This window comes from Myotis nattereri, assembly GCF_964212035.1.
Source record: "Myotis nattereri genome assembly, chromosome: 7".
NCBI lineage: Eukaryota > Metazoa > Chordata > Mammalia > Chiroptera > Vespertilionidae > Myotis > Myotis nattereri.
This window is the reverse complement of record NC_138082.1, coordinates 53,780,388-53,803,500: the sequence shown is the minus strand read 5'-3', so window position 1 is coordinate 53,803,500 and position 23,113 is coordinate 53,780,388. Positions and strand designations below refer to the sequence as shown.

At 39.2% G+C, this 23,113-nt stretch overlaps 1 protein-coding gene across 1 annotated transcript in view; it reads left to right on the top strand.

Annotated features, from left to right (window-relative positions):
• The window catches only part of SLC4A10 (solute carrier family 4 member 10), a 239,894-nt gene that overhangs the window by 92,490 nt on the left and 124,291 nt on the right, over positions 1-23,113 (top strand). Inside the window, exons 3-4 of the mRNA XM_081095919.1 lie at positions 14,655-14,801; positions 17,859-17,997. Of these exons, the coding sequence (XP_080952045.1) occupies positions 14,655-14,801; positions 17,859-17,997 (286 nt within the window). The remainder of the gene's footprint in view (positions 1-14,654; positions 14,802-17,858; positions 17,998-23,113) is intronic.

Below are 23,113 nucleotides of genomic sequence, written 5' to 3'. Positions count from 1 at the left end.
TCCCAACTTCTCTTTCTGAGTTTGCATCTTTTTTTGTGTTATATATATTTGTTATGTTTCTTATTTGATTCTAAGCTTATTGAGGGACAAATTTCACCTTATACATATTTACATTCTTCCATGATATCCAGCACTTTTTATTAAATTAGATAGATGCTAAACAAAATCCTTGCTAACACTTCTTACTTTCTGTTTGTTTGATAGTAACCATCCTAATGAGTGTGAGATGGTCTTTCATTGTGTGTTGTATTGATTTGTTCAATAATATGTCACTAAGAAATTAAATTTGTATAATGTAATTAGGTACATAATTAACACTCATCAAGTATTTAATCACCCTTCAAACATCTAACATGTAAATACAGTAGTTTCTAAGTATGTTTTGCTGTATGAAGATAAACCTAGTTACATTTTATTCTGTTATTCAAGAATTCATAAATATAAAACTTTAATGGAAAAGTTAAACTAATCTTTAAATCTGGCTTAAAAATTAAATAAAACAACATTTTCTTTATTATATATTGCTTTTAGCAAATATTAAATTACTTTAAAGTCAAGGATTTAATAGAGAAAGTGATACCTCTATCTTGATATTCTTTTGCTCATTTCATTTGAGGGGAAAAATAGTTATGTTACTAGTTTATTACCTTTGGGGACATTAATGCATAATGGACCCAATGTCCAGAGATAATGTAATAAAAGCACCTAGCACAAAGCTATCATAAAACATGATTCTGATTTATCAATGGTAGTACCTATAATTATAATATAGTATTTTACAACTGAGGTAAAAAATAATATGGTGGAATAAAAAGAAAAGAAAAAGCTAAAAATTAGGCCTAGACTTTTTTTTTCTAATCTTTCATTTCCAAAAAATTGTCATTAGGAGGAAAATGTGGAATCTACTGAGAGGGACCAAAGGTGGCTTCAGAGAGGCAGAGGCAGGCTTTGAAAAATGAATAGGAGTTCTGAAGGCAAAGAAGGAAGGACCAGTTGTATGCAAGGGATGGCAAACATGGTGTGGCTAAAGCATTAGGATAGTGTGCCTAGAGGTAAAGAATGACTGAAGATGAAATTTAAATATTTGTAAGAGGAAGTTCAGATAGTGAAGAATGAATTAATCCTTGATTTTACTCAATGAGGTAAATATTATTATGATCTCCATTTTACAAATAAAGAAACTAAACACAAAAGATTGATTTGCCCAACCCACATGACTAGCAAGCCTTAGAGCCGGGATTCAAATGCACCTTGTTTATAGGTGACTGAATGCAGCAAGATGACGATTAACTGGAAGACTGGAGCACATATATTCACTTGATCATGACTATTTTTAAAAGTTGAGATGGTCATATTATGAAGCAATAAGGAATTTGATAATTAGTAACCATATCATATAGTTCTCCAAATGATTTTGCAAACATTTGAAAGTTTTATAATTAGTAAATTCCCATTCTCACAAATAGGAAAGAAACCTCACTACCACTGGAGACTATTTTCATTATAACTTCTTGTTCTCTTATTTTAAACTGGAGGCCCGGTACACGAAAATTCATACACTCAGGGGATGTACCCTCTTGCAGTCCGGGTGCCCTCTGGGGATGTCCACCTGCCAACTTAGGCCTGCTCCCCGGGGATCGGCCTAAGCTGGCAGTCAGACATCCCTCTGGCAGCCCAGGAGCCCTCAGGGCATGTCCACCTGCTGACTTAGACTCACTCCCCTGGGGGATTGGGCATAAGCTGGCAGTCAGACATCCCTCTGACAGCCTGCTAGCCCTTCAGCCTGGCTTGTGGCTCAGTGGAGCTCCACCTCTGGGAGCGCACTGACCACCAAGAGGCAGCTCCTGTGTTGAATGTCTGCCCCCTGGTGGTCAGTGTGCATCATAGCGACCAGTTGTTCCTCCATTAGAGTCAATTTGCATATTACCCTTTTATTATATAGGATTCCTGTCTCTGCTGCACTATAAAATAAATAATCGTATTGTTTCTTTATTCAAAATATCTTTTCTTTGAAAAAGAAAGAAGCATTTTTCCCTGCTATTATTGGTTAACTTTTGTGCAACTTAGTGTTGTTGATAAAAGGATTTTCAAAGTCAATTAATAGGGCAATTCTAAGTTGTATTTGATGCACTGGTAATAATTAGTAGAGTTAATTAATTACACAAAAGCCATTTGAAATTGTACATTTTGCATGTCAAACACTTTGGATATTTGAGGATGGAAATTAGGAAGACAGACTAATACTGAAGATTTCAGGGGAAAAAAAAAGCCAATAGTAAATTTCATCCACTTATTGAGCTATCTATGCCACCTGTGCACATTGTATAATGAACTGTTCTCTTTTTTCATGGGTTTCCTATCTAATAAAAGAGAAACATGGTAATTGGCGTACGACTGCTACCCTTCCCATTGGCTAATCAGGGCGATATGCAAATTAACTGTCAGCCAAGATGGCGGCTGGCAGCCAGGCAGCTTGAAACTAACATGAGGCTTGCTTGCTTCAGTGATGGAGGACTCCAACATTCCCCGCCTGCCGCTGCCGGCCTCTGAGCCTGCAGTTTAAACATTGTAACAAATATAGAAGATAAACAAAACCCCAGAAACCAGCTTTCAGCAAGCCCGGGATCTCATAGCTGGAGTTGATACAGAGTTTCGATTGTAGAACCTAAACAAACCAGATACCTGCTTTCAGGAGCGGAGGCCTAAGAGCTGGAGCCTCAGAGCTAAAGCTGGCTCAGAATAAAAAAAAAAAAAAAAAAAAGAGCAGTTGGGAGCTTCAGTCCCAGCCTGAAAACAGCCCTCAGCCCCTCACCCAGACTGGCCAGGCACCCCAGTGGGGACCCCCACCCTGAAGGGTGTGTGACCAGCTGCAAACAGCCATCATCCTCTCATCCAGGCTGGCCAGGCACCCCAGTGGGGACCCCCACCCTGATCCGGGACACCCTTCAGGGCAAACCAGCCAGCCCCCACCCATGTACCAGGCCTCTATTCTATATAGTAAAAGGGTAATATGACTCCCAGCACCAGGATCAGCGGAGCTGTGAGGTCTCCCGGCACCGGGATCAGCGTGACAGGGGGCAGCGTCCAAATCCCCTGATCGCCCTGTGGCTCTGTGTGTGACAGGGGGCGGGGCCACAACTTCCCTATCGGCCCTGCTCTGTTCCTGACAGGGGAAGGCGCCCCAACCCCCTGATCAGCCCTGCTCTGTGCCTGATAGGGGGGAGCTCCCATACCCCCTGATCGCCCTGCGGCTCTGTGTTTGACAGGGTGCGGCGCCCCAACCCCCCCACCTCACGGGCCCTACTCTGTGTGACGGGGTAGAGCCATAACCTCCCCATTGGCCCTGCCCTGAGTGTGAGAGTGGCAGTGCCCCATCCCCCTGATCAGCCCTGCTCTGTGGGTGATAGAGGGCGGTGCCCCAACCCCCCCACCCCACGGGCCCTGCTCTGTGTGTGATGGGGTAGAGCCATAACCTCCCCATCGGCCCTGCCCTGAGTGTGAGAGTGGCGGCACCCCAACCCCCTGATGGGCCCTGCTCTGTGCGTGACAGGGGGGAGCTCCCCAACCCCCTGATGGGCCCTGCTCTGTGTGTGACATGGGGGAGCTCTCCAACCCCCTGATCGACCCTGCTCTGTGCATGACAGGGGGCAGCACCCCAACCCCCTGATTGGCCCTGCTCTGTGCGTGACGGGGTGGTGCCACAACCTCCCCATTGACCCTGCCTTGAGTGTGACAGGGGGCGGTGCCCCAAACCCCCAATCGGCCCTACCCTGAGCTTGACTGAGGGTGGCATCACAACCTCCCAATCTGCCCTGCTCTGTGCATGACAGGGGGCGGCGCCCCAATTCCCCAATTGGCCCTGCTCTGAGCCCGACCAGGGGCTGCACCTAGGGATTAGGCCTGCTCTCTGCCACCCCGGAGCAGGCCTAAGCCAGCAGGTCGTTATCTCCCGAGGAGTCCCAGACTGCGAGCAGGCACAGGCCGGGCTCAGGGACCCCCCTCTCCCGCCCTGAGTGCACAAATTTTTGTGCACTGGGCCTCTAGTCCTAAATATAAGAACCAAATAAGAGAATGTTCTCTTAAAGTTTTTATTCATAGAATTTGCTTTAATTCCTAAAATGAACTCTCAGGTGAGTTATATATTATATCCATGTTTCTTCACTTTAATGTTTCACATAATTTTTGTATGTGACCCACATCAATTTTTTTGGTACATAATTTTTTAATGATATTTCTTATATTTGAAGTGAGTGGTAACTTGATAGTTATTTATAGTCCACTTTTACAGTATATTGTAATTCTAAGGAAATTTGAAATATCTGAAGTATTTTTAAAAATTTGCATATTTTTACACCATGTACAAGTAGTTATAGATGTGTTTGCATGAGAATAGTAACATATTCTAATGTATATATGTGGCTAAACAATTCTGCAAATTTATGGTTTCATAATTTAGGAGTCCTGGTTTTACATTTTGCATCCCTAGCTTAGGATGTCAGTTTTTAGGCAGCCAATTGTAGAATAAGAGCCTATATTATAAATCTGTCTTCATGGTTCCTTAAAGTCAGGCTTTTTACTACTCTCTATAAGACACAGTACAGTATTTGGAGTATTTGCTATTTATATGACTTAAAACCATATCTTCTGTGAATGAGGATAACTGTTTTTGTGTATGTATGTATATGCAATATTTTCAATCAATTACTATTTCAGAGATATAATAGGTAAAAAGAATTCTTTTCATTATAGTAAATACTAGAGGCCTGGTGCACAAATTTGTGCACAGATGGGGTCCTGCCATCCTGCCCCAATGGGGGCTCATCAGATTGGGCCAGTGGGGGGTGGGAGGGGCCACAGGCAGTTGGCCAGCCAGGCCCACTCCTGATTGGGGTGTTGGGGCAGATTGGGGGCCAGGCCAGCCAGGAGGTCCAGTCAGGGTCCAGATCAGGCTGTTTGGCTGCTGCAGTATGTGCCATAGCCACCAGCCATTCTGGTTGTTCTGGTCGTTTTGCCGTTCTGGTCGCTGGGCTTTTATATATATACTAGAGACCCAGTGCACAAAAATTTGTGCACTCGGGGGGGAAGGGGGGCACCTCAGCACGGCCTGTGCCCTCTCACAGTCTGGGACCCCTCAGGGGATGACCACCTGCTGGCTTAGGTCCGCTCCCCGGGGGATTGGGCCTAAGATGGCAATCAGACATCCCTCTGGCAGCCCGGCAGCCCTCGGGGGATGCCCACTTGCCAGCGGGGAGCAGGCCTAAACTGCAGTCGGACATCCTTAGCGCTGCTGAGGAGGCAGGAGAGGCTCCCATCACCACCGCTGTACTGGCAGCCATCAGCCTGGCTTGTGGCTGGGCAGAGCTCTTCCCATGTGAGAGTGCCCTGACCACCAGAGGGCAGCTCCTGCATTGAGCGTCTGCCCCCTGGTGGTCAGTGTGTGTCATAGTGACCAGTCATTCCCAGTCCTTCTGCTGTTAGGGTCAGTTTGCATATTACCCTTTTACTATATAGGATAGAGGCCTGGTGCACGGGTGGGGACCGGCTGGCTTGCCCTGAAGGGTGTCCCGCATCAGGGTGAGGGTCCCGCTTGGGTGCCTGGCCAGCCTGGATGAGGGGATGATGGCTGTTTGTAGCTGGTCACACCCTATTCAGGGTGGGGGTCCCCACTGGGGTGCCTGGCCAGTCTGGGTGAGGGGCTGAGGGCCGTTTTCAGGCTGGTGGGTGACTGAATCTCCCAAACTCTCCTTTTTTTCTTTGTTTTTATTCTGGGATTTATTTACCTTCTATGGCTGTCACTGGAACTGAGAGCCGGCTTTAGCTCTGAGTCTTGGCTCCAGCTTGAGACCTCGGCTGCTGAAAGCAGGTATCTGGGTTTGTTTGGGTTCTATAATTGTAACACTGTTGCAGTCCTGCTAGCTTCAGCTCTGATGGCTGAAAGCAGGTTTCTGGGGTTTATTTACCTTCTATAATTGCAACATTGTTTCTTTTTTTTTTTATATTTTATTGATTTCTTACAGAGAGGAAGGGAGAAGGACAGAGAGTTAGAAACATCGATGAGAGAGAAACATCGATCAGCTGCCTCCTGCACATCTCCCACTGGGGATGTGCCCGCAACCCAGGTACATGTCCTTGACCGGAATCGAACCTGGGACCCTTCAGTCCGCAGGCCAACACTCTATCCACTGAGCCAAACCGGTTTTGGCACAACATTGTTTCTTATACTGCAGCTCAGAGACCGGCAGCGGCAGGCCTTGGCTTCCTTCTTCACTGGAGCAAGCAAGCCTCCTGTTCGCTTCAGCTACCTGGCTGCCGGCCGCCATCTTGGTTGTCAGTTAATTTGCATATCTTGCTGATGACCTTCCTGATGAAGCCTGGGCTGCGAGGGAAGCCTGGGTTCTGGGTGTCTGCCGGCGGTGGGAGGGAAGCCCAGGTCCCAGTTCTAGAGGGGAGCTGATGCTGGCAGTTGGGGAAAGGAAGGCCTATTCTTGCATGAATTTCATGCATCAGGCTTCTAGTCAAATATAATTTTTTTAAATAAAAAGTTATGCCTGGCTTTATCATCTTGAGATGTAAAATTAAGTCATATTTGGTTAGCATTCAAAATATAATAACTCAGAGGTACTGCCTGCCTGGTAGAGTTCTGGAAATATATGATATTTCTCTTGGAATTCTCCTCTCAAGTTTTCCTTGGGTTACTTCAACTAAGTAAGTGGTTCTCAACCTTGGCTGCACATTAGGATCACCTGGGAATCTTTTTAAATTCTGATTTCTGGGCCTCATCCTCCGGAAATTCTGTTTCTTTGTTATGGGGTGGGGCCACAACATTAGTAACAAAGAAACAGAATTTCCAGAGGATGAGGCCCAGAAATCAGGATTTTAAAAAGATTCCCGAAACCCTCCCTGGTATTAGCTACAGCAATCAAGGTTTAACTATAAGACTGCGCACAAAAACCACTAGGGGGTGCACCAAGGAAGCATAACAAAATGCGGAGACAAAGAAACAGGACAAAATTGTCAATGGAAGATATAGAGTTCAGAACCACACTTTTAAGGTCTCTCAAGAACTGTTTAGAAGCCGCCGATAAACTTAATGAGATCTACAAGAAAACTAATGAGACCCTCGATCTTATATTGGGGAACCACCTAGAAATTAAGCATACACAGACTGAAATAACGAATATTATACAGACTCCCGACAGCAGACCAGAGGAGCGCAAGAATCAAGTCAATGATTTGAAATGCAAGGAAGCAAAAAACACCCAACCGGAAAAGCAAAATGATAAAAGAATCCAAAAATGCGAGGATAGTGTAAGGAGCCTCTGGGACAGCTTCAAGCGTACCAACATCAGAATTATAGGGGTGCCAGAAGATGAGAGAGAGCAAGATATTGAAAACCTATTTGAAGAAATAATGACAGAAAACTTCCCCCACCTGGTGAAAGAAATGGACTTACAGGTCCAAGAAGTGAGGAGAACCCCAAACAAAAGGAATCCAAAGAGGACCACACCAAGACACATCATAATTAAAATGCCAAGAGCAAAAGACAAAGAGAGAATCTTAAAAACAGCAAGAGAAAGAAACTCAGTTACCTACAAGGGAATACCCATACGACTGTCAGCTGATTTCTCAACAGAAACTTTGCAGGCCAGAAGGGAGTGGCAAGAAATATTCAAAGTGATGAATACCAAGAACCTACAACCAAGATTACTTTATCCAGCAAAGCTATCATTCAGAATTGAAGGTCAGATAAAGAGCTTCACAGATAAGGAAAAGCTAAAGGAGTTCATCACCACCAAACCAGGATTATATGAAATGCTGAAAGGTATCCTTTAAGAAGAGGAAGAGGAAGAAAAAGGTAAAGATACAAATTATGAACAACAAATATGCATCTATCAACAAGTGAATCTAAGAATCAAGTGAATAAATAATCTGATGAACAGAATGAACTGTTGATTATAATAGAATCAGGGACATAGAAAGGGAATGGACTGACTATTCTTGGGGGGGGGGGAAGGGGTGTGGGAGATGTGGGAAGAGACTGGACAAAAATCATGCACCTATGGATGAGGACAGTGGGTGGGGAGTGAGGGCGGAGGGTGGGGCGGGAACTGGGAGGAGGGGAGTTATGGGGGGGGGAAAAAAAGAGGAACAAATGTAATAATCTGAACAATAAAGATTTAATTAAAAGAAAAAGAAAAGATTCCCAGGTGATTCTAATGTGCAGCCAAGGTTGAGAACCACTGAACTAAGTGGTTGAGTCAGACTTTAATGCCTAACCTGTTGCTATCCTCAGGTGAGAATGAAATGAACACCAGATTTATTCATTCAGTCATTCCTCCAACTCTCTTTTGAGTGCCTATTATTAAGTGCTAGACACTAATCCAGGTATTAATAATATAGCAGTGAAATATAAAGATAAAATTATGATCCTTATATGCTAGATTTGCCCCTCAAGATTTATGTCAACAAATGTTCAACACTGCACAGCCTAGCCTATTACTATAGTTTCAGTTTTTTCTGCCACCAGGTAGAAATCTGGTGCCATCCAAGGAGTTGGGGTAATGCAAGTTACACTAGTGTTATGTGACTACCCCCCGCCCCCATCATGTGGTGGAAGGTCCTGTCCACTACAGCTATTGATCCTTCATAATTTATCTGTACAGTGTTCCACATAACCTCCTCATCCACATACACATGTACCAAAACCTGCCTTGAGTCTTAAGTATTAAACTTCTTAGTGACCCAGGTCTTTAATTTCCCTTATTGTAAGGGCACATGTGTCCCCCTTCTCCACTCCTATCTAAGTGACTTTGTTGTAAAGGCCTTTAGCATCAGTCATGTGATGGGCATAGATCCAGCGGTGTGCGCGCACACATCCTTTGTAGGTTAGTGGCTGCTGTTGAGTTTGGGAAGTGGGCCAGACTCTCTTCCCAGAGGTGATCTTTCCTCCAGACGGGGATGGAAATGAGGGAATGTATCCATTTCTGCTTGTTGTCATTTAGGGTACTGTAAATGGTACTAAAGTGACTTTAAATCTCAAAGCAAAGGGACTTGGGTTTAGCTTTTCTTCTTCCTAATAGACTCTTTGTAAAACCTATGTAAATGTGAGGATCACAGTGGATACAGGAGCAAGGATACCTCCTAATTTCACTTTCCAACATCTGAGCTTTATGCTTTTCCCTCACCCCAAATAATTATTTTATATTCTTCACTCATAGGTGGATATTTACTCAATAACCACGTAATTATAGAACTGCACAAGTGGATCTTTCTAGAAAGATCAGGCAGCCTTATTAAGGTAACTTGAGCAGATCACCTCTCAGTACAGAAAACTGTCAGCAGCCAAAAACAAACAAATAAATAAATAAACAAATAAATAAATAAATAAAATAAAAAGAAAAGAAAAATTAGGAAATTTCATCTTTATGTTTCTATTTTTCTATCAGGCACCAGGTAATGATGTTCTGATAACCCTCCCAGTAAACATCCCCTCCCCAGCCCACCCACAGCCTCGATTTATGGCATTTGTCAAAATTCATGGTTACCTATTTTTTTCTGTGGCTGATTTCACATCACCAAACTGAACACACAGTTAGGAAGAGGTGTGCACAGCTGCCTCGGGAGAACTGGGTGAGCCAGCTTCAGGCACTTGTACAAGTCATTGTTTTCATCCAAAATTTCCTGCAAAAAACTGAAAAATGAGAAACATAATTTCTATATGTCAGGATAAATCCATGTTTATTGCAGTAAATGTTTAAGGAAATAACAACTGTTTACTTCCTGGTAAAAACAGGTTAAGTATGCTAATATATATTTCTGGACCCTTTTTGTTCCCCACCCCCCTTCACAAGGCATACCATCTACATTTCACTTGCCAATACATATCCTATTCCTTGAAGTCTGATCTCCCCTTTTGTGAGCCAGCATTTGAATTTTTCAGCCTACTGCAGCATAAAATGCTGTAAAAAGGGGTTAAGATTTGTTTTCACTTATTTATTCAGGAAACACTTGCTGAGCTCTTAATATGCCAGGTACTGAAAATAGAAACTTGATTAAACAGACTGTATTGCTAAGTATAGATCCTATGAGGGGCATTATGTACCTGATGAAATCATTAGTTATTTGATTGAAATTTGAAAAGTTTTATTGGGAAGTGTAAGGTGCCAAGGGAGTATATACTGGTGTTTATATATATAAAATTAAACATATCTGATAGACCAGATTGCATGGCGACATAGGAATTCCCGGAAGCAATAGAGAGGAAAAACCAATGCCCAAGTATTTGCTGGACCTTTGTTTCTGTCACATTTGCTAATGTCTCATAGGTCAAAACAAGTCACATACCCAAATCCAGATTCAAGTGTTGGAAGAATAGATTCTTCCTCCAACGAGAGAAGCTGCTAAAATATTGTGACCATAAAAAAAAACAACAACTACAACACTATCTACTTCTTATTTGCAGACATCTATACAGGAATGCCAAGTATTTTTCATCTTTGCTTTCAGATATTTTGTTTTATTCCTTCAGTTTCACAGTTGAATTCCACAACTGTCTTCATGGAACTCTGATTTTCTCCTCAATGACTCTTCAGTTTTTCCAAGCAAGCCTTTGTGTGTCCAATTACCATAATTCCCCAAATAAGCCACTTTCTACATGTGCATACATCTTTTGAATAATTCTATCCAATAAAGAGGTAATTTACAAATTGACCATCACTCCAACACACAAGATGGCCTCCCCCATGTGGACACAAGATGGCTGGCAGGGGAGGGCAGTTGGGAGGGACCAGGCCTGAAAGAGAGGGCAGTTGGGGGCGATCAGGCTGTCAAGGGAGGGAAGTTAGGGGTGACCGGGTCGGCAGAGGAGGGCAGTTGGGGGCAACCAGGCTGGCAGGGGAGGGCAGCTAGGAGCAATCGGCCCGGCAGGGAAACAGTTATGCATCGATCAGGCTGGCAGGGGAGTGGTTAGGGGCAATCAGGCAGGCAGGCAGGTGAGCGGTTGGGAGCCAGCAGTCCTGGATTGTGAGAGGGATATCCCAGATTGGAGAGGGTGCAAGCTGGGCTGAGGAACACCCCCCCCCCCGCATGAATTTTGTGCACCAGGCCTCTAGTACAGTATAAAGCTAAATATGGAAAATTTTACAGTTGTACATTTTTGCTCATTTCCTGACCTATTTCCCTGAAGCAAAGTGGCAGGGCTGTTCAGAAATTATAATTTAGTAAAAATGGGGTTGGGAAGGTAGAGAGTAACAACCTTCTCTTTTGTATTCATTTTTTAAGTATCCTAGGACATATGCTGATCTCTTTTCTCCCCCTTCCTTTCAAAATAAAACAACAAAACATAAACGCTTTAAAATAATAGTGAATTGCAAGCTTCAGTCATTATAAAAATAGATGCCATGTCTGGCCATTGTGGCTCAGTGGTTGAGCATCGACCTATGAAACAGGAGGCCATGGTTAGATTCCTGGTCAGGACACATGCTCAGATTGTGGGCTCGAACCCAAGTAGAGGCCATGCAGGAGGCAGCCAATCAATGATTGTCTCTCATCATTGATATTTTTTTCTCTCTCTTTCCCTTCCTATCTCTGAAGTAAATATAAAACATTAAAAAATAGATGCTCTATTTCACCTTATTTTTCCCCATGCTCTACATACTATGGCCTAACTCAAGTCTTACCTTTCCATGAAACTTCCCTTGTCGCCCAGGTTATCCTTGATTTCACTCTGTTATGAACTCCTACAGATTAGTATTTTTTACTGCTTTTATTTGTATTTAAATTTGTATTATTTACTGCTGTTTTCTTTGGATTTGAGTTCATAACAATTGGATGGTTATCCTTTTCTAGGTGCAGCTATCATATCCTATAAGCATTCCTTATTAACCTGTTTCTTGACTAACTTGAACTGTAAGCCTCTCTTTGAGTGCTATAAATATCCAGCCTCAAGCTGTCTGATAGCCTGTCAAAATTGAAATTCTCCTTTCCTTTTTTCTTAGAAAATACCTGTTGTTAGGATTCATTTTATTTATTCAGGAAATGTTGAGGCTTACTATGTTTCAAGATTAAAAAAAAATAACACTGCCATCTCAACTTGTTGTTTTGCTTAAGACAGTGGTACAAATGTATAGGAAATTTTCTCTTAGTATTTCTGTTTCATTCTCCCTAATATTTTCAAAATATACTGGTATTCATATCTCAATGATATGTATTTTTATTACTTTTTGGATTTTTAACATGATATGAAGTTAATTTGTAGAATGTTTTGACTAATTAAAAGAAATAAAAATTATTCATCTTTAAAAATTATATTATCTTTAAAAATAATTTAGATTAGGATTAATAAATGCCAAGTCGGCCGTAACCGGTTTGGCTCAGTGGATAGAGCATAGGCCTGCGGACTGAAAGGTCCCAGGTTCAATTCTGGTCAGAGGCATGTACCTGGGTTGCGGGCACATTCCCAGTAGGAGGTGTGCAGGAGGCAGCTGATTGATGTTTCTCTCTCATCGATGTTTCTAACTCTCTATCTCTCTCCCTTCCTCTCTATAAAAAATCAATAAAATATATTTAAAAAATAATAAATGCCAAGTCATTTCAGAATAATGACATTTATCACTAAGTTTCTTGAATTTTTGTTCTTTTTAAAATTCTTTATTGTTTAAAGTATTACATGAGTCTCCTTTTTCACCCATTGACCTCTCCCCCACCACCCCTACCCCAAGCACAAACCCTCACCCCCCACACTGTTGTGTCCATTGGTTTTGCTCATATGCATTCATACAAGTCCTTTGGTTGATCTCTCACCACCTCACCCCCCCGCCCCCACTGTCTTCCCTTATAGGTCTGTCCGATGTTTCTATATCTCTGGTTCTATTTTTGTTCATCAGTTTATGTTATATTTCACAAATGAGTGAGATCATGTGCTATTTATCTTTCTCTGTCTGGCTTATTTCAGTTAGCATAATGCTTTCTAGTTCCATCCATGCTGTTGCAAATGGTAAGACTTCCTTCTTTTTTATAGCAGCATACAATTCGATTGTGTAGATGTACCACAGTTTTCTAATCCACTCATTTGCTGATGGGTACTTAGGCTGTTTCCAAATCTTAGCTATTGTAAATTGTGCTGCTCTGAACATAGGGGTGCATATATCCTTTCTGATTGGTGTTTCTGGCTTCTTGGGACATATTCCTATTAGCGTGATTACTGGATCAAATGGAAGTTCCATTTTTAATTTTTTGAGGAAACTCCATACTGTTTTCCACAGTGGCTGTACCAGTCTGCATTCCCACCAGCAGTGCAAGAGGGTTCCTTTTTCTCCACATCCTCTCCAGCACTTGTTACATTTGTTGATTTGTTGATGATAGCCAGTCTGACAGGTGTGAGATGGTACCTCATTGTTGTTTTGATTTGCATCTCTCAGAAGATTAGTGACTTTGAGCATGATTTCATACGTCTCTTGGCTTTCTGTATGTCCTCTTTCGAAAATTGTCTATTTAGGTCCGTTGCCCATCTTTTGATTGGATTGTTTATCTTCCTTTTGTTAAATTGTATAAGTTCCCTGTAAATGTTGGAGATTAAACCCTTATCAGAGATAACATTGGCAAATATGTTCTCCCATGCAGTGGGCTTTCTTGTTGTTTTGTTGATGGTTTCTTTTGCTGTGCAGAAGCCTTTTATTTTGATGTAGCCCCATTTGTTTATTTCCTCCTTAGTTTTAATTGCCTTAGGAGCTGTATCTGTGAAGATATTGCTTTGGCATATGTCTCTTATTTTGCTGCCTATGGAATCTTCTAAGATTTTTATGGTTTCCCATCTTATGTTTAAGTCCTTTATCCATTTTGATTTTATTTTTGTGTATGGTGTAAGTTGGTGGTCTAGTTTCATTTTTTTGCATGTATCTGTCCAATTTTCCCAAGACCATTTATTGAAGAGACTGTCTTGACTCCATTGTATGCTCTTGTACCTTTGTCAAATATTAATTGAGCATATCTTTGTTCTTCTTATGTGATATATATATGAGAATAGAAAAATCAATTTGGGGTATGATATTGTAAGAAAAATTTATGGTCATGGGGATCCCAACCTTGAATGGGTAAATGGAAGAACCAACAAAGGAAAATGATATGGATAAAACAAAGGTGGAGGGAGGAGGGCCAAGAGAAAGTTCAGTCATGGAGAAGAAAATGGTCAGTGCTGTTAAGTGCCACATACAGAAACAGTAGAGCTGAAAAATCTCCACAGAACTTGGTATTACTAGGGACCTAGGTGAAATCTGCTTTATTAAAGACTCAGTTTTCACTCACTTGACTGTGAAGGAAAGGGAACTGATGAGATAACTGATTTGAAGATCTGTAGAAAGTAGAATGATTTTTTAAAAATGATAATAGTATTATTATAAACTATGGGAAATAGACACAAAGAGATTATTAAGAAAGTTGATAAGCTAATGGTGAGTATAAAATATATAACCAAATAGTATTGTGACTGTTCCGTAGTATACCAAAATACAGTGCCAAACTTTAAGGTTTACACACATCATAAACACAAAGACCATGTGCTGGATGGAATTGAATTGAGTTATCATTAACATGTAAATCATTATCTTCTGTGATCTGGAATAATTTAGAGTTTAATTTGTGCTTTTACTTCTGATAAGGTCATCGGACACTATTTATTGGAGTTCATGTGCCCCTGGGAGGAAGAAAAAGCCATCGACGTCACAGGCATCGTGGTCATAAACACAGAAAGAGAGACAGAGAGAGAGACTCAGGATTAGAGGATGGAAGGGAGTCACCTTCCTTTGGTAAGAATTGCCTTGTTTTTATTAAATTTGTGACCATAATAATATTGCACTTGTTTGTAGAATCCAAATTAACAGTCATATAATTGTTTATACTTTTCTAAATTATATTGTGTTGGACAGTTTGGGGAGAAGTGGGAGAGAGAAAACTTGATCCTTTTTTTCTCTTGTACATCTGCTTTATGAAGGTGATAATTGTGTTCGATTTGTGAGTGAGGAAAAACAGTTAAGTAGTAAAACTTGGCTGTATAAACTCTTGATAATTTATCCCAATAATAGTTATTTCTCTAAGTAGTTTGAAAATTCAGGGGAAAATGTTTTATTAAGTTCCCACTTATATTGCTAATCTGCCCACATTTTATTTTTAGGATGTGAAATTTCTGCTGTTTTGACTTTTTCCTTTGAAAGTAGATACAGAATATCAACATGCAGTGATATGGTCGTTGTTAACAACTCCTGGGAGCCTTGAGGGCCTCTGTGCACATGACATAACCAAGAGCCAGCCTTCAGTTCCTTGACCATCCCGTCTCCTATGATCGCCTTCACTGCAGCCAGCTCACCTACACATCCATTACTCCGCCTCTGAAGTCACTAACGCGCGCACCTTGTTCGCTGACTGCAGCTTCTCTTCTTATTTGCTTGTGCAACTACTTGATCTCTCTACTTTTTTCCTACTCATGTAATAATCTTTATTTCTTTATCCTACTCTGATTTCATAGCTTGTGATTTTACTAATACTTTTGCTAATATTCCATATATTGTAGGTCCCTTGTTGTAGTTTTATTCATACCTTCACTCCTACTTTAAAATCCATACTTATGTTGGGTTTTCTCCATGTTTTTGCTTTCTCCCTTCCTCCCCAAGTAGGGATGCTCTGCTGGACATACCAGTAGTCTTTCTAAAGGGTGGATTGTAGCCATTTAAACTCACGACTTCCATGGATTTTCAATACCTCTTCCCAATTCTGTTGCATTTCTTTGATTAAAAAAAAAATGATTTTCATCCTTTTTCACCATTCCCCAACAGCCTCCTTTTCACCATCACTTAGTAGATGCTTTGTACGTCAGAAGGGAAATACACCACCAGAAAGAACTTATTCAACTTCCTTCCTATTAAATATACAGACCTATATGCTTACATCTGCAACTCTCCCCCCTTTTAATATAATGAGGGGGTTTTCTTTTCAATTATGTTTATTTCTTGTTCTCTCCCACCTGGAAACTTATACAATTTGTAGTCTAAATGACCTCTTTCTCTCAACTAGATTATTCTCATCATCTGTTACACATGATCAAATCTCTCCCATTTTATTTATTTATTTATTTATTTATTTATTTATTTATAAAATATATTTTATTGATTTTTTACAGAGAGGAAGGGAGAAGGATAGAGAGTTAGAAACATCAATGAGAGAGAAACATCGATCAGCTGCCTCCCGCACACTCCCCACTGGGGATGTGCCCGCAACCAAGATACATGCCCGTGACTGGAATCGAACCCGGGACCCTTGAATCCACAGGCCGATGCTCTATCCACTGAGTCAAACCAGTTAGGGCAAATCTCTCCCATTTTAAATAGTTCCCCAGTCTCCCTCAAGTCCCCATTCAGCTGTATTCAGATATAAAATAAGTTAATGTTCAACAAAGACTTATATTCAGAATCTATAAAGAGCTCTCAAAACTCAATAGTAAAGAAACAATCAACCTAATTTAAAATTGACAAAATATTTCAACAGACATATCACCAAAGAAGACATATGGATGACCAATAAACGCACAAAAAACTGTCAACAATAGACATCAGAGAAATGTAAAAAGTACCACAACGAGATATCACTGCACAGAATGGCTAAGAAACAGTTGACACAAAGTGCTGATCAGGATGCGGAACAAGTACAACTCTCTCATACATAGCTGCTCAGAATGCAAAAGAGTACAGACTCTCTGGAAAGTGGTTTTATAAAGTTAAAAATACACTTAGCATATAACATAGCAATCCTACCCCTAGGCACTTACCCTAGAGATATAAAGACTTATGTCCAACTGGAAAACCCATATAAGAACAGTATCACAGTTCTATTAATTGCCCCACAATGAAAACAACCTAAATATCCTTCAACAATTGGATGCGTAAATACACTGTGTACATTTCTACAATGGACTATTTCTCAGCAGTAAAAAGAATGAACTACTGATATACTTAGTAACGCAGATAAATTTCAAAATCTCAAAGGCATTATACTAAGTGAATAACGACAGCCTCAAAAGGTTACATATCACATTTTTCCATTTATATAATATCTTGGAAAAGGAAAAACTATAAGCAGTGGAAGCCAGATTAGTTGTTGCTAGTGGTTGGGCTGACGACTTGGGTGTGACTATGAAAAACATCACAAGGGAGTTTTTGGTGAGTTATATTGAGCATAGTTTTAGTATAAGTGAATTTTATCAGAGTCTACTCTTCTGAATATTATTATAAAATATAGCATATATGATGAGAGATGTATGTATGTATTGTGTGAGGTAAATGGAATAGTTTTCATGATTGTTATAAATAATACAAAATAATCATAATCATATTTTATTTTTATAATATATATACATCATCTGCTATGGTTTTACATATTTATGTTCCTAAATTATGCTAGACTTAATGTAATGCTAAATTTAGTTTTAATTCCCCAAATTTACTTTATTTTTATTTATTTATTTTTAAATATATCTTTATTGATTTCAGAGAGGAAGGGAGAGAGAAAGAGAGATAGAAATATCAATGATGAGAGAGAATCATTGATTGGCTGCCTCCTGCACATCCCCTAATGGGGATTGAGCCCGCAACCCACGCATGTGCCCTTGACCGGAACTGAACCTGGGACCCTTCAGTCCACAGGCTAATGCTCTATCCACTGAGCCAAACCAGCTAGGGCCCAAGTTTACTTTAGATGAGTGTTGTAGTGGAGGCAAGTGAGGTGTGAGTTTGGAGTGGTGATGAAAGAGGTGATTGGGACATTTTAAGCTTAAAGTCATGGTAATGCATGCTCATGTCTCTGATTTTCCATAGACACCCCATCACAGCGGGTACAGTTTATTCTTGGAACTGAGGATGATGACGAGGAACACATTCCTCATGACCTTTTCACAGAATTGGATGAGATTTGCTGGCGTGAAGGTGAAGATGCTGAGTGGCGAGAAACAGCCAGGTGAGGATTTTTGTTGAAGAGTGAATGCATATTAAAGAATTTTCATGCTATTAGAAAAACAGATATCTACTGCCATGATTTTGCAAACATCCACGAATGCTGCTAATTTCTGAAATTGCTTATCTGGTCTGGGCATATCCTATAATGGGGTCTGGGTCAGAGTGAGCTCTGAAGGCAGTAATTATAGTAAATAGTGACTCAGAGCCAGCAGCAGCTGCAGTCCTAAAGATAAACAGTAGCATAATTTGTGTGTCATCAGGAAAACAATAGAAATCTAAAAGTAATTTATTTATTTCTTTTTGATTTATGGCCTGTGCCCAAACTAGTGATATATGATAATTTGAGTGGGGGGCTTTTAAAAAGGAAGGGCAAACATTATAAGAGGCTTTAAGTATTGTCCTGGATTTATGTCCTAGTTGGCAAGGATAAAAATATTTTGAATGTGTATCTAAGATATGTATACATTCAAACAGTGTTTTTCAAAATAACTTTCTCAAGATTACTTTTTGTCATTTGTAATTAATATTTCTATATTGTCATATAGTCAATGAATTGCTATGAAAGAGTAATAAACTAAACTTTGCATTTACTTTTTATTTATTCTTGCTTATTGTCTCATTTATATAACAAACGCTTATAAAGTACCTATTATGTGCCAGGTGCAATGGATATAGAACAATAACAAAAAATTAAAATTTTCCTTCAGCAGTCTCATAGTCTAATATGGGGATTTAGGCAAGTAAACAAGGTTATAAATGAATGCTGTAATATAGGTGTGCACAAGGAATTGTGGGCACACCTAGGATTGTCACTTACCCTCTGCTTCCCAAGTTTTATTGTTAATACCAATCACATGGAGTCTTGTTGAAATGTAGATCTAGTAGGCCTCAGGCATAGTGTCAGATTCTAACACTCTTCCAGGTGGTGTCACAGCAATGTTTTTGGGTTCAGGGCCACATTTTGAGTAGCAATGATTTAAACCACAGGGTGAAAGAGAGGAAATCAAAATAGCTTCCCAGTATCACTTAAAAATATAATCGGACTACTTTCCATGTTATCAGTACAGATGTACATCTTATAATGACTGCATTACATTTAATTATATGGATTATTAATTATTTATTTACTTAGGTTGTTTTATTTGCTGTAATCATTGGTGCAATAATTATTTACTCATATGTTTGGCATTATTTTGTCGGTATTTATGTAGGGTGAATTTCCAAAAGTGGAACCTATGTACAAAAGAGCAGACTTTTTTACTTTGGAAGATATTTAAAAACTATCTTCATAAATTGTTTTGGTAATTTATACTTTAACATTGTATGAGAGTGTTTATTTTGCCCAAATCCTTGCCCTACTCAATCACCAAACTTTATTTTTATAGATGAAAAATAAATTGCATTGTTTTAACTTGCATTTCTTTAATTATTAGTGAGATTGAACATCTTTTCATATTTTTTATTAATTAATTAAGTTATTTGAGAGAGAGGAAGGGAAAGAGAGAGAGAGAGAGAGAGAGAGAGAGAGAGAGAGAGTAGACAGACATCGATTTGTTGCTCCACATATCTATGCATTCATTGGCTGATTCTTTTATATGTCCTGACCAGGAATCAAACTTGCAATCTTTGTGTATCGGGATGACACTCTAACCAACTGAGCTACCTGGCCAGGTCCCTATATGTTTTTATTTTATTCCTATGAACTAATTGCTTCTTTTCTTTACCTATTTTATATAAAATCATCATTTTCTTTACTTGCCTTTTTTTTTTTTTTTTTTTAAATATATTTTATTGATTTTTTACAGAGAGGAAGGGAGAAAGATAGAGAGTTAGAAACATCGATGAGAGAGAAACATCAATCAGCTGCTTCCTGCACATCTCCTACTGGGGATATGCCTGCAACCCAGGTACATGCCCTTAACCGGAATCGAACCTGGGACCCCTCGGTCCGCAGGCCGACGCTCTATCCACTGAGCCAAACCGGTTTCGGCTACTTGCCTTTTTTAATACCTAAAATTGATGGAATTTTATTCTGTGTGAATTATGTTTTAAGTAAAAATTTACAAAATTAATAAATTTCCTTATGATGATTTTATTACAATATTTTAAATATAAAACCAAATTTGAAATTGTTTTTATGTAACCAGGTTAATTTCAGGATTAAGAATCTTTTACTTTATATTTTTCTTTCAATTGCATCAAAAACTAAATACTTCAGAGTTTTTAATATACATAATATATGTAGTCATCTTCTTTATTTGATAATAAAAACCACAATAATCTTCACAAATTAATGATATAACTATTTATATGATTTGTTGATAAGGAATTTAAAGTGCTAACCTCCCTGAATAAGTTTAGAAATATCAGTCTTCAGCTGGTTATAAAAAATAGGTGTTCCTGTTCATTAAATTCCACATATTAGTGAGAAAGAACACGTATTTCTTATAACTGCCAAGCAAATATGAGACGGGCTCATAGATAGAGAGCAGGCAGACAGATCTGGAGGAACTGGGGTGAGAGAACTGAGCAAAAAAGTAAAAAAAGTGAGAGAACTCCTGGTCATGGTGGTGATTTGAGGGTGGATAGGGGAGGTTGGAGGTGGAAGAAGGTACAGAGGGATAAATGGTGATGGGGAACAAAAAAGAAATAGGTGTTCCCAGATGACTTGAAGTATTTCTTTCTTTACTCTCATTCTATGTAACATAGCTAAAAAGTAAGTTTGGAATATGTGTTTTGGCATGAGTAACTCTCTTATTCTTAAAATGCTTGTTGATTTTTCACTTTCCAGAATAGAATAGTCATCTGTTCCTTTTAACCAATACCTTCTTATAATTTGCCCAGTCTCATAAAGCTAGTAGGTGACAGTTCAATTTAGAATCTAGTCTTTCACTCTGTCACAGTTGAGCCAATAAGATTTTTATTATGTTCTAATGGTTGAGTTGAACAAAGTGTTTAATCTTAACCACCAAAATGTATTGCTATTTATTTATAAAGAATAAAAGAGATGATCTAGTTAATTATTAGTATTCTTGAATATTATTGGCTGGGACCTGTCTTCTCAGACATGCTTCCGGAACCTCATGCATGGTGCAGCTGTTTAAGGTTCAGGGAGACATCTGATTAGCAATCAAATAGTAACAGACATTGAAGAGGAGGGTACATGAATTTTGGCTGAGACAATACATCAGGGAACAGTACGTATTTATTGAAGACTTAGAAGTGTAGTGGATTTTAAAGTGGCAGAAGTAACTTTGTTCTGGTGTCCCTAATTTATTTAAAAAGGCTAATTTTAGTTAATTCATTACTCCATCTAATTTGTCAAATGAAAGTTAATTCTAATAAATCATTAGCATATCATTTGAAGCACTTCACTCTTTTGATTAGTATTCCAGGGAGATTAATATCTTTCTACCCTAGTAGAAATAAAAAGAATAGTTTATCAGCACATTGCACCTGTCATATATCACATCTTGAATAATTCATACCCACTGTTGTTGCCAAGTAAAACTTGAGCAAAGTTTTAGATTTTGAAGTGAATTTTTTGAATCAAAATTATTTAATAAATGTTTGTGAAAAACAGCTGTTCACTTTTAAAAACCCTAAAGAAGCCATATGACAAGGACTAATGAAATCAACAAGATTAGAATGTTCTGCTTATAAATAACATATAATGTTATTAATAGAAAAGTTCTCAAAGATACCACAGCTGTGCAATTGTGGAGTCAACATGCTTGATTCACTGTGGTTGTCCTTTAAAAAGTGCTTTCCACAAAGGAGCTCAGAAGAGGCCAAGCAGGGGGTAGCAGTGAGGCCTCTGATACATACATGGCAGTATAGAAAGGATTATTACCTCAAAATGATTTTATTGATGTTGTGAAGCATTTAATATTCAAAACTAGCAAAGGTTCAAGTCATCATGATTTTTCAGTGCAATGTGAGGTGTGAAGATAATATGGATTAAGAACAGTGAATATCGATAAACTAGGTTTGGATATATTTCATTTCCCCCTTTTTTTGTAAAAATAGGCTCTTTATAATTACATATGTTATTCTCAAGCCCCACCCTAACCATTTCCCCACTCTAACCCTCCATATCCCCAGCTCTACCCAAAGGAGGATGTTTTCTCTTGAGAAGCCATGACTTCTCTGAGGCTATAATTTTGGATGGTATAGTAACCTCTTTACTTTCTATATGAGTACAAGCAGACAATAAAAATTCTTTGCAAAGGTCACCAGAATTAGTGGGAATGGAATAAACAGAAAGATTTAATATATATGGAAAACATCTATTTCTAATTTGCAGAAGAAATTTATTTTGTAGACTTTTAATATGAATATTATAGAGATTATTGTCAATTTAATCCTCAAAGAATTAATGAAACACCTATATTAGGTTGTTGTAGTTTAGTACAAAAAGATTCCAATGTGTTAATCATGGATGAAAACAGATCCAGATACAGAAGAAAATGAAAATATTCTCTGAGTTTAAACCTGTCCCTCCCCCATAGAAAATGTCATGCTTATGGCCTATAACCTTGATTTTTTTGTTGTTGTCCATCACTTCTCATTCATGCCTGTGAAACTCTTGTTTGCTTTGGTTTGCTATTCAAACAAATGTCAGCTGAGTTTATTTGAAAACTGGAATAAATTGCAGCACTTTAGGTCATTAACTGCAATCAGGCATTTTGCAACTGACAGCATACTCAGTGACTACAAATCTTGAAACAGGATTTGGTGTGTTCTCAGACCTGTTAATTTCTATCTTTGAAGTTTAAAATGGAATGAACCCCTCCTCCCCCCAGAAAGTAGCTATACATATGAATTTGTATATATATAAAATTTTTAATGTAGCCTTTAAAATATTTAAATATCTTAAAGCCTTTGGCATTATTCTGAAGATGGCATGAAGCACTGAATCTTGAAATGTTTAGTAACTTGCTATTTGTAACTTGTGGGTTCCTTTTTATAGAAAGGACCTTCCGCTTCCTCCTGCAGTGGTCATGAAACCTGTGGCTAAATCAAACCATTCATGCAAATGACTTATATGTGGTCCTTTTAACTACCAAATTGTTTGGAATTCCTAGAGACTTCATTCTCCTTTTCCAAAAGGCCAA